Consider the following 14,107-nt stretch of genomic DNA (forward strand, 5'->3'; position numbering starts at 1 on the left):
ATTAGTGGTATTAGAACTATGATACTACATTCATATACCGTATTTTTCGCTCTATAACACGCACCCGACCACAACACGCACATAGTTTTTAGAGGAGGAAACTCTGTAGGCATGCTACCCGTAGGCATTCCCTCCATAACACGCACAGACATTTCCCCTTGCTTTTTAGGAGGAAAAAAGTGAGTGTTAGGGTGCAAAAAATACGATATGTAAGACAGGAAGTGATGAACAGAAATACGTGTGAACCAAGAAGCATTTTTAGTAGTGCATTTCTGGTACCATTCCCACCACTGTCTGCAAAACTTTTTCTGTGGTGCTTGGTTGATGTCTTTGAATTACTTTTGGCCTTCAATTTGTTGATTTCTTCTGCTCTGTGAAGTTGTGCAGAAAGAAAATGTATCTTTGCTGCCCATCTGTCACTGAGAGTTTATTTTCTTTGCAAAATGTTCTGTTTGTTATTTGGTGGTAGTCAGGGAGTATGGCGTGTCTGTCCTATTTTATTACATTTATATCCCATATTTATTCCATTGTGGAATCCAAATTGGCCTTTGGTTCCCATTAAGTCTCTCATCCAAGCTCTGACCAGACTAAGACCTGCTTAGCTTCAGCAAGGTGGTAAGTGTAGAATGGCTGCTGCATCGCTGGGACAGACCATATGGGAAATTCTTCTGTTGGTGCTACATCTCATTGATATGTCCCATGTGTTTTCATCTTGCAGATGCTACCAGTGTGATGCAGGTTCCATCCACAGATAGGAAATCAATAGCCACCCCACATTAGTAACATAGAATCAAACTTTTCTCAGCGTTTTACCTCAAAAAGTACTCCCAAATGAGCACAGAATGCTTCCTGCATTAGGTGGCTTCCCTGTTTTCTGGAGGGGGCAGTTCTGCACACGGATATAGATGCATCATAAAGCCTTTGATGGGAATAATGAACCCTGCTCATGCAAGCGCTGTGTGCCAATCAGAGTGGACTCAAGCCTGTGGATTGTGGTGGGAGGGGAGGAGTATGTCTGTTACGGTGTTTTGAGGATTGCAGTAGATGAAATAAGCCTTTGCTACCAGTTAAAATAATTTCTATTAAGGTTATGGAGGAATCTCCTAACACTTTCCGTAGGAATTTCTGTTTGTGAATGAGATGGAAAAAGCTATTCATGGTAATGTACTGAAGTGTGAATTTTACTGTGTGGGCTCCCTTTCATACTGAAATCTAAATAAACAAAAGGAAATTGTACTATGAAAGGAATTCTGACATTCTGTGATCTTATTTCCCCCATTAGGGCTTGCTAACACACAGTAGGATGAGCTGGAAAGCATAGCTAAAGTAATTCCATTCATTTAATTTGCTCTGTTCTCCTGGAAACTTAAAAATACCTTACCAGTTTCCAGAAGGAGACAATTTTAGTATTTCCTTTGGCCTCACAGTTTGCCAATAGTGAGCAACAACTAAGTCTGTTTCTGGCTAAAAACCCAATCTATCTATAGACTTAATTCAAAATCCCTCGTCGTAATCACAGTGTTATAAGACTTTAATTTTGCGGAAGTTCTTTCTGGATGCTTTTGGGAGATTTTTCTCATTTCCCCCAAATCTGTCTGGTCTTAAAGTTAGCAGGCCTTTGAATACATTAGGACAAATTGAGCCAATTAGAGTCAGCTTCTGATGTGTGGGTACCACATGTGACAGTAAGAGGCCCACTGTAACAGAGCACTGATTAGCCAATGACATCAAGATCTAAGACAGACAGAGCAATCAGATACCTATGAGATGTTTACAAGAGTAAAGAGGAAAGGATGAAGTAGGTAGTAAAAGATCCCACTTTTACTGGGGCCAGTGGTCAGGGATGATGGGTGTTGTTGTCCAACAACATTTGGGGACCCAAGGTTGGGAAAGGCTAATCAGGAGAAATGTTCATTGAGGCTCAGAACCCACTCAGCTGACAACCCATTAGTTAATATCCTCATAATTTTCATTCTGTTATTTTCAAGTCATAAATGTCTGAAGTACACTTGGAGGTGAATTTATAAAGTTTTGGGGACAGTCCCAGCAAAAATAAGTCCCAGAGGAGTTTTTTCTTGTTTTTCAATTATGCAAGAAAGCATCATAATGATGATTAAAAATGGATAAGGGTTCTTTATTACAGAATTCTTTAATTGCCTAAATTTCAGAAAAATGACATTTCAATAGTTCAAAAAAAATTCAGACTCTGTGACTGCCTGAGTCTGTAGCTCTGCTTGTAAAAGGGCTAAGTCCACACTTTCACAAACAAGTAGAATTACAGGGGACCACAAGACAATAGAATCCAACCCTAGCACAAGACTATTCACTCAGTATATTCATCAGTTCTCAATGTCTGGGTGAAATACATATACCTCCTGTTTATCAGATGATGGGAGCAAACAACACTGGGTGGCTATTGCTTTTATGCGCTGCGTGTGAAATTCCCGTTGGCACCTGGCAGGCTATTGTTGGCTTGAAACTGAATCCTCTTAGCCTAAATCAAGGTGCACAACAAGCAGAAAAGATGCCTTACTCAAAAAGGTTGGCTCCAAATTTGATCAGAGTGGTATCCAACATTAGTCACTGAGTACAGTAGACACTTCCTTTCTGCTGAGATCAGACAAGCTCACTCCCTACTGCACTTCAGGTACCATCTGAATACTTTTTAAAGTTCCAGCAGGGATTTTAAACAAACTTTTCCGATGTTATGGTTAATTTTAATGTTATGGGAAACTCGATATTAAGAGGTATATTTATTTACAGAAATATTTATATACGGCAGTGTATCAAAGTATATCACAGCAGTTTACAACAATTAAAAAATAAATAAAACCAAACAATAAAATCAGAAACAGCATAAATTGTTGGATGGTGGGACATACTTGTGTGAAGATTTGTGTTTTACTTTGTTTTCAGTATTTTGTTAGGAGCCGCCCAGAGTGGCTGGGGCAACCCAGTCAGATGGGGGCATATAAATTATAAAAGAAGAAGAAGAAGAATGATGGTAGTAGTTGTTGTTGTTATCATCATCATTATTTAATATATTGTCTTCAGGAAAAATGTTTTTGTTTTCATTTCAGATCCAGCGGTCCTGTTCTTTCATGAGCCTGTCACATACGCGATGGAAGATAGTGATGCTCTCATTCAGTGTCCAGTGACAGATCCAGACATTTCAAGTTTCACTTTGAAAAGGTGTCACGGGAAACCTCTGCCTGGGAATATGGAGTTAGTTCCTGATCTTCAGAAAGGAATTACCATAAAAAATGTACAGAGATCATTTTCTGGTTGTTACCAGTGTGTGGCGTATCAAAATGGAGAGGAGAAGGTGTCAGAATTTATCACACTAGTTGTGAGGGCAGGTAATTCCTCTTTACTGGAATATCTAGTAAAACCATATTGATGACTGCTATTATTGTGTACAGACTTCTTCCTGCAGCTCAGGCAGCCATTATAGTTGGTATACCTTTATATAAGATTGCATGTTAACAAGGGTAAAATAATTAGATAATTATTTCTTTCAGGTGGTACACTCACCTTCCATCAGTGGATGGAAAGGCTTTTGGGTTGTAACCTTATAAAATAGTCATGGAATGAGTTTCCTGATTATTCTTCAGTCTTTGCAGGATTAAATATTATGTGTGCTTATCTGTGCATGCTATATAGTGCCTATAAATGTTTTCATACTTTAACTAAGAGATGTACTTGGCATGAAAGAACAATTCAAATACATTACAGAAATTTAAAATACCTCTAGGAGGTCTAATATTTTATTAGGAGGTTAATAACTTTTGATTTTTTCCCCCTCCTCTCTCTTGGAGGCACTGCATGTAATGAAAAACAATGCACATCTAAATTGTTTTCCAGTTCACAAATCCCTTCCAGCCATCTCCTTATCCAAAACCAACCAACTTCTCAAAGAAGGTGAAGAATTTGAAGTTACATGCACAATCAAGGATGTAGATAGCACTCTGCAAGCTAATTGGATTTTTCAAGGCAGCGCGGTGAGTTCATTATACCCCATCAGTCTTAACTAATGTACTTGAAAGAACAATCTTAAAAACACACCACAGGATCGCATTGGGGGTGCGTTCTTCATTAGTTATGACAAAACAGTATTCCTGAGAAGTGTCGTTACCCAGAGCAGTAGCCTTGACAAGTCTCAAATAAGATACCTCAGTGGATTCCTAGCCTTTCAGTGGATTTTTACCCTTTCTGCCACACATAGCATGACAACAACCTACGTGGAATTGCATGATCTGTCTCTTTCCTTCTGACTGACAGCAGCTACCGGACGCTACTCACAAAAATTCTCATCTGCTTCTTAGGATTCATTCTCTCCCAGTAGGTACCATGGGCCCTCTTGCAACTTCAGATTTCATTCTTCCTTTATCCTTCTTCCTCCCTGCTTTAATACTTCTTGCTTTGTTTTGTGCCTTCTGGCCATCCTTGCGTTTCCATATTTTCAACCCTGCTGTCATTCATTCTTTTTGTTTTATTATTATCTAGACAAAAGACCCAGTTTTGATATAAGCCCATGTCTCTGAGTGCATTTGAAGTCACAAGTGCAGAACTGCTTAAAAAAACACACCTTGCCAGGCCTCACAGAGGCTTCCATTTTCAAGGGGTAAATACATGTTACATGTTAATACATGAAAGGAACCTAACACAAACATACTTTTGTTAAGGTAAAGCAGGCTAGACTCTGAAGCTCCTTTGCTTTTTGAAATTATTGCATTGGGAACTTCTTAAATGCATTTGTATGCTAGTTAGCATCCCAGGAACCATTTTATAGAGGGGAAACTATTCAGCGGCTGCCTAGGAAGCAGGCGTCAAGGGCAGGTCTGAATCATGTAGCCAGTCAGTAAGGCAAGGAGGAATGAGAGTTCAGGGAGAGGAAGCACAATGGCTTTAGGAATCGAGGCAGTGGTTGAGAAAGCTCCAAACTCATATTCACAGGTTGCTGCAGCTTCTTGAGGCTGGTAGTGCTTCTGCGAATTGCTGGCATAGGTGAGAAGCTGATCCAGTAGTTATCACCTATCAGGGCCCTGTTACTCATGAGCAAGAACCAATTCCCACGAGTGGAACCCAGCAAAGTTCAAATGCATAGAGGTTCCCAGCCAAGAACTTTTTGAAGTCAAGCAAAGACTGCAGGCTGCTGTTGAATGTGGTCGTGACTTTACCAAAGAGCAACAACGCAGAAAAGTAGGTCAGGCTTTAATTTGAGAAAGCCAGACATATTCTCATAGGAGCCTAAAGCAGCACTACTACCGCATGAAAGGCCTGGATGTCAAGTCACAATGCTTTTGAAGTCCACAGTTCTTTGGCAAGGAATCACAGATCTCACTGATTCATAATCCGAATCTCAGCCTCCAGAGCTCCTCAATCCTTCACACACACACACACACACACATTCATTCACTCCCCTCTGGGACTCACTTGCCTGTGGCTGTTCCTTTTGTCCTGCTGCTACTGTTACCTGGCTGTGGTGGTGTTTATTTCTATTCTATTTTTTAAATTTCCATACCGCCCTTCACCTAAAGACCACAGGGGTGGTTTACAATATAAAAACATGAAAATACATACAGTGGTACCTCTGGATACAAACGGGATCCGTTCCGGAGCCCCATTCGCATCCTGAAGCAAATGCAACGTGCGCAGGTTGCGACTCACTGCTTCCATGCATGTGCGTGATGTCATTTTGGCCGTCTTCTCATGCGGGAGCGGCGAAACCCGGAAGTAATGCGTTCTGTTACTTCCGGGTCGCCGAGGAACGCAACCCGAAAGCGTTCAACCTGCAGCAACTTCCACCCGAGGTATGACTGTAATGTTGTAAAAAACAACAGCAACAATTCTTCCTTCATAGTAGAAGAGTTGGCCTGTGTAACAAAGACCCAAATGCCAGGGGACAATAGAGCTACCTATAGCTCCAGCAGCGGCCAGCTAAGAATATATGGTGGGATTGAGGCTAATGGGGATTCATAGCAGGAATTCCAACCCCATAATGCTCCTGATAACAATTGTTGAGTGTGTCTAATGAAGGTCGAAAAAAGCTCTTTGGGGCTTAAAAATTACTGACCTGTTTTCTGATTTTTAAGGGGATATTGCTTTGTTAACTGAGCCCAATTCCAATTTGAGCTTGGTCATCATGAGTAAGAAGTCGATGAGCAACAAGTAGGCCAGAGACAGTAAAACAAGCAGGCCAGGAAGAGTCATCCAAGGGATTTGGTCCCAGTGCTGCTAGGCCCTTTACCTATGTGGAATTCATTTTTATTTTATTTTGGGTAACACCCACTCTGCTCTGAATCACTGGTCGTGGCATATCTTGTAATTTAAGCATGCATGGAAAACTTCTTAGAAGGTCACGTCTAACCTTGCTGAGTACAATCCCACGGTTAATTGTCAACTGTTAATGGCAGTGATTAGAATATATAATCAGTGATTCATGTGTACCCAGAAAAGGACTAGGGCAGCACTGTAATGCTAGATAAATCGCACAGCCTCGGGGGGGGGGGGGGAGATACGTCCTGGGTAATCTGTCCCTGGAGCCCATTCTCAGCAGAGCTGCTGACTCTTAAGTGCTTATCTGTTGGCAAATCGCAACTCACCCACTCCAAGGGTGAACTGAGCCTCAGCAGCATGCGGTCAAATATGGGACCTGCAGATGGGAGATCTGGGACAGTTCCAAGAGCATTATAAATTTTTCATACAAAAGCTTGTTTTCGTATGTACTCAGATTCATACTCTTTAGTTTTGTTTGTTCGTTCTATTTCCCCGCCCCACATTTGCATGAATTAAAAGCTACTGAAATATTGGGGAAGGGCTGATACTTTCAGCCCTATTTTTAAGAAATAGTGTTAGAGGAGTCAGTCTGCTAAATTTGGAATGAGAGATGAAAGAGTATTGGCATTTAGCTGTGGGCTGGTAACATGGATTTCCTGCTAAATGTGGTTAGGAAACCAGGAGCCGGTCTCAAATATGGATGCTCCCTCCCTTGGCCAGAACATGCATTCTCTGCTGCTACGGTGACGGTTAATCAAGCAGTTCATTGGTGCCTAATTCTAACCCTAGTTACTGCCAACCAGTGGCTGGTGGACCAGAATTACATGACCAAAATTTTCAATTGTTGGAGATCCAGGTTTCCCTGATGTGGAATTTTGCCAGGCCAAGACTGAAATCCCTCCAGTGCTACCTCAGTGGTGATGAAAGAGCCACTGCAATGTCTCTGGACCACATGGGAGGAAACACTGATACGGCAACTTACCAAAGCAGTGTTTCTGGGAACTGGGGCTATGTCATCTCAGTGCTGAGAAAGAGCGGTGTTGTAGGCTCCGCCCCTACCGCATGACCCATGTTCCCCTAGTGTATTGAAGCAACATTGGAAAAAGACAAGCTTTTGTAATGCTTTTCTTGCTGCTGAGGTAAGACTGGGAAGAGTCTACAGAGTCTCCTAATTAGAAGGCAGACTACCAAGAATGTAGGAGTGGATCTGAAGAAAGGAAATAAGAAAAGGGGGAAAAAAGGGGGGGTGGGGGAAGTGAGTTCAGCTTTTTTTAAAGAGAGCTCTGAGAACGTAGTTGTTTTGTATGGAGAGGTTCCAGTGACAGGTTTGTCATGATGGCTTATTATTCTGGTTTTAAGTTATGAATATTAATATGGCAAAGTTATAATTACATCTATTTTTAATTTATCTAGGAAAGATGCTGTATACACTGTATCTTGGATGTTAATTTTTTTCTCTCCCCCTTGCCGACAGACTGTTACAGGGAGAAGCAGGAATACGGGCGCTTATGGATATGAAAAGAAATTAAAGCTGAACATCAGTTCAGTGGGAGTTAATGATTCTGGAGCATTTGTGTGCCAAGGAAGAAACACTTTTGGAACAATCAATTCCACTATAACCTTGAAAGTACTAGGTAAATAGTAATACTGCAGATACATAAGATGTCTGTGCCATGGGGAGAATATAACATACAGGCTGAGATGGTTGGAAATATATATAATACTATATTATGTTATGCCAAAAATCAAATAGCAAGTTTTGCAATGTGTGTACATTACAGTGTGAAAACAGGTGCACTAGCATGTAGAAGCAGAAAGTCCTGCTCCTGGTCAACAAAAGAGAGCACCCTTGGGTTTCCCTATGTGGTTACCACCCCTTTAAGAAGCCACTAGGATGTCCTTTGTGTGTACACCCAGCTGGCACAATACAAATAAATGTGATGACAGGGTTGATCGTATAGACCCTTCTCACAGGATCAGCACCTTCCTGTCAGAAGGATGCTAATCCATAGGAAAGGCCCACTCCGTTGACCTTGCATGACTCACATGCATACATCCATGCATGCACACCCCTTCATTGTGGGACTGTAGACTTGTGTGAGCTGTTCTTGTTTATCTTGCCATTGCAACCTGGTTCCCTGACCTCATAAGAATGTCTTACAGAGGTGCACCTGTTCTGCAAGATGCAAAGTGTGAACTGGGCCTAAGACACAACATGTGAGTGTAGGAATTGTTTCTGTCCTTCAGCAAGAGTACTGCTGCTTTCAAAGGAGAAATTAGCCACACAGACCCTTAGTGGTGCCCTAATTAAGAACTGGGACATTCACAAGCATATTATGCATGTGTACTGTAGGAATGCAGAACCCTCAGTCATTGTACAGTCTGATTTCTCCTAAGTCATAGCCTCTATGCTATTTTTAAGTAAGGTAGTCTAGCTTCAGTAGTTTTGGGCCCCATGCCTGCCTATGCAGTTTAAGAAGAAGCATTACACGGAAGTGACTCAACAGTTGGGGCAGAGCTGCTATGCTTGCTTGCCAGCAGATGGGTCCCTGTTGCTCACCGGGAGTGGACAGGGAGGTTGGTGCAGTGAAAATGCACCAGTGGAACCAATTTCGTGCTCCTGCCAGTTCATGCGCACCACACCAGCTTTCCCACCACTTCACTTCTCTCTTTCCCAGTAGGCAACAGTGACCCACCTACCAGTAAGATAGCATAGCTACTTTTGGCGTTACGTGCTACAGCAGCCTGCAATCCACAAACCAGGTATTCTAATTTTTCCACATCTCCTTGAAGCCAGAGGGATTGTTTCTGGAAATTGTGGATTTCATCCATTATCTTTTCATCCATCTTTTCCCTGACCTTTACTTTATCTCTTGGTTAGTCAACCTCGGCCAGTGTGTCAGTCAGTCCTCAGTCGACATGTAAAAAAAATCTATGGCCTTACTCCCTCTCTGTGCTGTAAATGGGTTTGGCACTGCAAAGGTATATGGCTGTGATCCAGTAATGCATTCCTACTCTCACAAAGCTTCATTTGCCATAGATGATCAAGTAGCTTTGTGTAAACCATTTTTTTGAATTGCACACTGTGATAGGCTCTCCTGTAGTATACCGACCTGATTCACACATAACACTTAAGTCAAAACATGACTTGGTTTGATTGAGAGAACATTGGGGTTCCTGAACCAGATATCATGGATGCAGCACCGCTCCCATGGTCTTGCTGCTGATACGGTACCCAGGACAAACTCTTGGTTTGGCTTAGCATTATGTCTAAACCTGGGTTCATGGTTTGTCTTGCTCCAGGAAGCAAGCTATAACCAAGGTTTTTTCACCTTATACATGAACTACGCTACTATGTCAGAGTATAGAATTGTAACCATGTTGCATCTTTATGTAAAGTTCACTGAGTAATATTACAGAATGGGGGATTGATTGATTGATTGATTGATTGATTCCATTTATAAATCTCTTCACCAAAGGCAACACACAATAAAATAGTTACGTACCGGCCTTTGCATATTACGTACTTAGGCTGAAATTCTGTACACGCTTACCTGAGAGTACGTCCCATTGAACTCAGTGTGACTTTTTGTCTGAAAGGGTTTTTGCAAAGAGTATACAGTGGCAGGACTTGGTAGCAATTTTTGAAAGGCTAACCTGGTAAAATGGGCACTGCAGCGGAGATGATCCAATTTCTATACATTAGCAGGTTTTTTTACTCTGCAAATGGAAAATGCAGGAAACAAGTTCTCATCTGGTAATTGACCATATGAGAGAGAAGCTGCTCCCCAAAGTGTGCTGGAGTGTGCCCAAAAAGTACATTTTAGCATGAAAGGTTTGATTTCCAAAGCCCACTAAAAAGCCTGATCCATTGTGTCTCATGAACTCTAGATGAGTTCTGCCAACCAGCCACCAAAGGTGCTTACATTGCCCTGTTTATTAACATACTTTCCTGAAAAGCAGCCCAGAGTGTGGGATTGCAGTGACATGTAGTACTTTTTAAATATTAAAATTACCATAAGTGCTAAACTGATTAGGAGCATATTCATGTACTGTAATTAGCAGGAGTATTCTGAACATGTCTTTATCCGTAATTGGCGAAAAGGGTGGGTACCCCCCCTCCTCCACCACCACCACTCTGCTTCGTAGACCTTTTAATTTCACACACGAAATGAATAAAACCTAGCTGTTATATTGCAGCATCTCTTGATTCTGTGGATATTCCACTGGACCGAATTCATTATCACTGTCCCAGAAATAGGATGGGAACACGGCACACCTGGGCAAAAAGAGATTTATTGATTGCTGGATACAATGCATGTTGCTGGTTCTGACTTTATAAGTGCTTTTATTTAAAGCATTTATACCCCGCTTTACATTTTCTGAAGGAAAAAAAAATCAAAGCAGATCAAAAAATCAAATAGAATATTACAAAATATCAGCATAAAACATGACGAATGAATCTCAGATACTGAGTACAGTAAAGTTCCATATTTAAAGCAGTGGAATAAACAGGAAAATAAAATATTCTAAACATATAAATATATGGAAAAATAAAATATAAATGTACAATTAAAGTTTGACATATAAAGCAACATTAATGGCAAAACAAGATAACTTTCAAGAAGCTTTCTGTTTATTTGTACTATTGCACAGCTCATTTTACTGATGACTCATGTTGGTGTTGTAGATGTGTTTATTGTTTACTTTTTTATATTTACGTTGGTTGTATTCTTATGACATTTTGTGCTGTGGGCTGCCTTGAGGTCTTGTATATTTTTCAAGGGGTAGGATATAAATTAAATCCAAGAAATGCAGAAGTAAATAAATAACGTCCCGTGGACATTCTCGTCCCACTCAGTGGCTACATCTAGGCCTGTCATGCAAAATGCCTGTACAGAAGTTCAGGATCCCTTTGTGAAGCATAGAGTTATTGTTCACCTCACTCAGTAAAATGTCATTGACGCTCAGTCTTGCATTTAGCTGATAAGACCTGCTTTTCCACAGGTTGCAATTTCTACCATACTTGTCAGTAAAGTTTCCTTATTCTCTGCTGACCTTGGTTTAATTATACGCGGTTTTAAAGAAACCCAGATAATTATTATTACTTTTATCTTTCCGTATGACAACCACCAGGTAAAGGATATGTCAATTTATCAACTTCGGCAAACACAACAGTAAATGTAAATGATGGAGAAAACCTGGATTTAATCGTGTCGTATGAGGCATATCCAAAGCCAGAAGAAGAAGTATGGATGTACATGAATGAAACCTTGCAAAATTCATCCGATCATTATGTGCGGGTCACAAACATAGACAAAAACAGGTAATGCAATACATTGCAGAGAAGCATGCTTTGACAAAGCTGCTGGGATCTACCCCTTTTCTGGGGAGGGAAGAGCACCCTAAATCATTCTGACAATTCCCAGCCGCCTTTTGATATGATGTACAGGAAGGTATGTTTGGGGGATTTCCTACTTAGCTTACTGACCAATGACCACTAAACCTAATGATCAAACCCAGTGCCTAGGCTTGTTTGCTGGACTTCTACTGATTCCTTAGCTTGCTGGACCCTCTTCCTCCATTGGTCTTAACCAGGGGTCAGCAAACTTTTTCAGCAGGGGGCCGGTCCATTGTCCCTCAGACCTTGTGGGGGGCCGGACTATATTTTGGAAAAAAAATATGAACAAATTCCTATGCCCCACAAATAACCCAGAGATGCATTTTAATAAAAGCACACATTCTACTCATGTAAAAACACCAGGCAGGCCCTACAAATAATCCAGAGATGCATTTTAACTAAAAGGACACATTCTACTCATGTAAAAACACGCTGATTCCCAGACCGTCCGTGGGCCAGATTTAGAAGGCGATTGGGCCGGATCTGGCCCCCTGGCCTTAGGTTGCCTACCTATGGTAGGCAGCAGCTGCGGCAGCAGAAAAGCCAGTCAGGTCATCGTGCTGTTGCTGCCGCCACATCTATCCTTCCACCATGCTTCTGGGGCCCCAACATAGCTTTTCTCTGGACCAATGTCACATCAGGACCACGGAGGCAATGTGTGTGTGGAGTTGGTTTAAAACGGTCCCAGCCACAACCACTTAGGGTCTGGTGCTCAGTGGCTGGTGTGTTTCCCTTGCCTTGCCTTGCCTTGAGACAACTGCAGGGCCTGGATTGCTGCAGATGGCCTTTGGGGTTAGTGGTGGGTCCTCACGGCTTGGACAGTTAGCAGCTGTGCCAACCTCTGATGCTGGACAAAGTAAGTGAGCTGTCATACTGCCATTATACCCTGAAGATTCCAAGTATCAACTCTCTTCCAGAGTTGGGGAGACACAGCCTTCTGCTTTGATAATTCCCATCAGGCATAAGGTGTACCTACCAGAGCTGAGAGAGAAAATAAGTGATTTGCCATAGCCAGGTTGATGGGTACAAGCCTACATGAACCTCAGGAAAAGCTTGAAATGATGGTGAAAATGCTGCCCTGGCCTGCTTTGGGATATAAATTTAATTCAATCAATCAATTAGAGGGCAAGGTTTCTAAAGCAAATAGTAACAAATAGCAAATAAATCCAACACAGCCGTGCCTAGCTTTGCTGTTGAGCTGGTGGGTGTTACTAGATGCGTTTCTGTCCCACCTTGGATCCAAAGAGTGCTTACAGTGTGATGCTACATGTTTGAAGGGACACGAGTGGCACTGTGGTCTAAACCACGGAGCCTCTTGGGCTTGCTGATCGGAAGGTCAGTGGTTGGAATCCGCGCAACGAGGTGAGCTCCTGTTGCTCTGTCCCAGCTCCTGCCAACCTAGCAGTTCGAAAGCATACCAGCGCGAGTAAATAGGTACTGCTGTAGCAGGAAGGTAAACGGCATTTCGGTGCACTCTGGCACTTGTCATGGTGCCCTGTTGCACCAGAAGCTGTTTAATCATGCTCGCCACATGATCCGGAAAGCTGTCTGTGGACAAACACCGGCTCCCTCAGCCTAAAAAGTGGGATGAGCACCACACCCCATAGTCAACTTTGACTGGACTTAGCCGTCCAGGGGTCCTTTACCTTTACATAAGTTTATTTTGAAGTAAGTATTACTGTGTTTAGTGAGGATTGCTACCAGGTAAATGCACTTTGGATATCCATCTTAGTGTCATCTTAGCTACCCAACATCTCTCGGAAAAGTTAGTCTGGGAAACAACAACTGTTGATATAAAGTGGCTATCTGAAGAATAGCTCCATCTTGAATAGGATGCAAAATTCACATAGCCATGCAGTATGAAACTGCCTGGCACTGAGATTTGCACATGCATCTGTACCAGAGTGCAGAAGCGATGGTCTTCTGATTCAGGAGCCTTCAAGCAGCCTTCTGTTGCCTTTGGCAACATAGCAAAGTGTGGTTGTCCAAAAGGAACAAGCAGACTGGGTTGGTGTCCTTGGTGGTTTTAAGATTCCACGTGTAAGCACAACCTGTTTAGTTTTTTAAAATGTCTCAGGGTAGCGACTGGCCTTTCTGTTTGCGCTGTGAGTAATATGAGTAATAATACTAAATTGCTTCCTCCTCCTCTAGGTATTCCAGTGAGCTTCACCTTACTCGACTGAAGGGAACAGAAGGAGGCGTATACACATTTTTTGTGTCCAACTCAGATGCCAACTCCTCTATAGCATTTAATGTCTATGTGAACAGTAAGTAGAAAAGAGCAGTCTGCAATATTTCTTTATCACAGTTCACTGCGTTTAACAAAACACGTTGTACATGCAAGGCATCACAGTGATTAATGGGCACCTTGTAAAACATGGTTTTGCAAATTGGGAGCTAACCCCAGGTGTGAGCGCTCTTTCCTTT

At 42.0% G+C, this 14,107-nt stretch overlaps 1 protein-coding gene across 4 annotated transcripts in view; it reads left to right on the forward strand.

Annotated features, from left to right (window-relative positions):
* KIT (KIT proto-oncogene, receptor tyrosine kinase) overlaps positions 1 to 14,107 on the forward strand; it is a 76,673-nt gene that overhangs the window by 33,415 nt on the left and 29,151 nt on the right. For all 4 annotated transcript variants that reach the window (XR_014515821.1, XR_014515822.1, XM_083459836.1 and 1 more), the window contains 5 exons: positions 3,081 to 3,359; positions 3,865 to 4,001; positions 7,754 to 7,913; positions 11,416 to 11,605; positions 13,832 to 13,947. Coding sequence is in view for 2 of the 4 variants with exons in the window: in XM_083459836.1 (XP_083315962.1) it covers positions 3,081 to 3,359; positions 3,865 to 4,001; positions 7,754 to 7,913; positions 11,416 to 11,605; positions 13,832 to 13,947 (882 nt within the window). In the remaining 2 variants the exon portion in view is untranslated. The remainder of the gene's footprint in view (positions 1 to 3,080; positions 3,360 to 3,864; positions 4,002 to 7,753; positions 7,914 to 11,415; positions 11,606 to 13,831; positions 13,948 to 14,107) is intronic.

The sequence above is a fragment of the Podarcis liolepis genome (genome assembly GCF_965112155.1).
Source record: "Podarcis liolepis genome assembly, chromosome: 9".
NCBI lineage: Eukaryota > Metazoa > Chordata > Lepidosauria > Squamata > Lacertidae > Podarcis > Podarcis liolepis.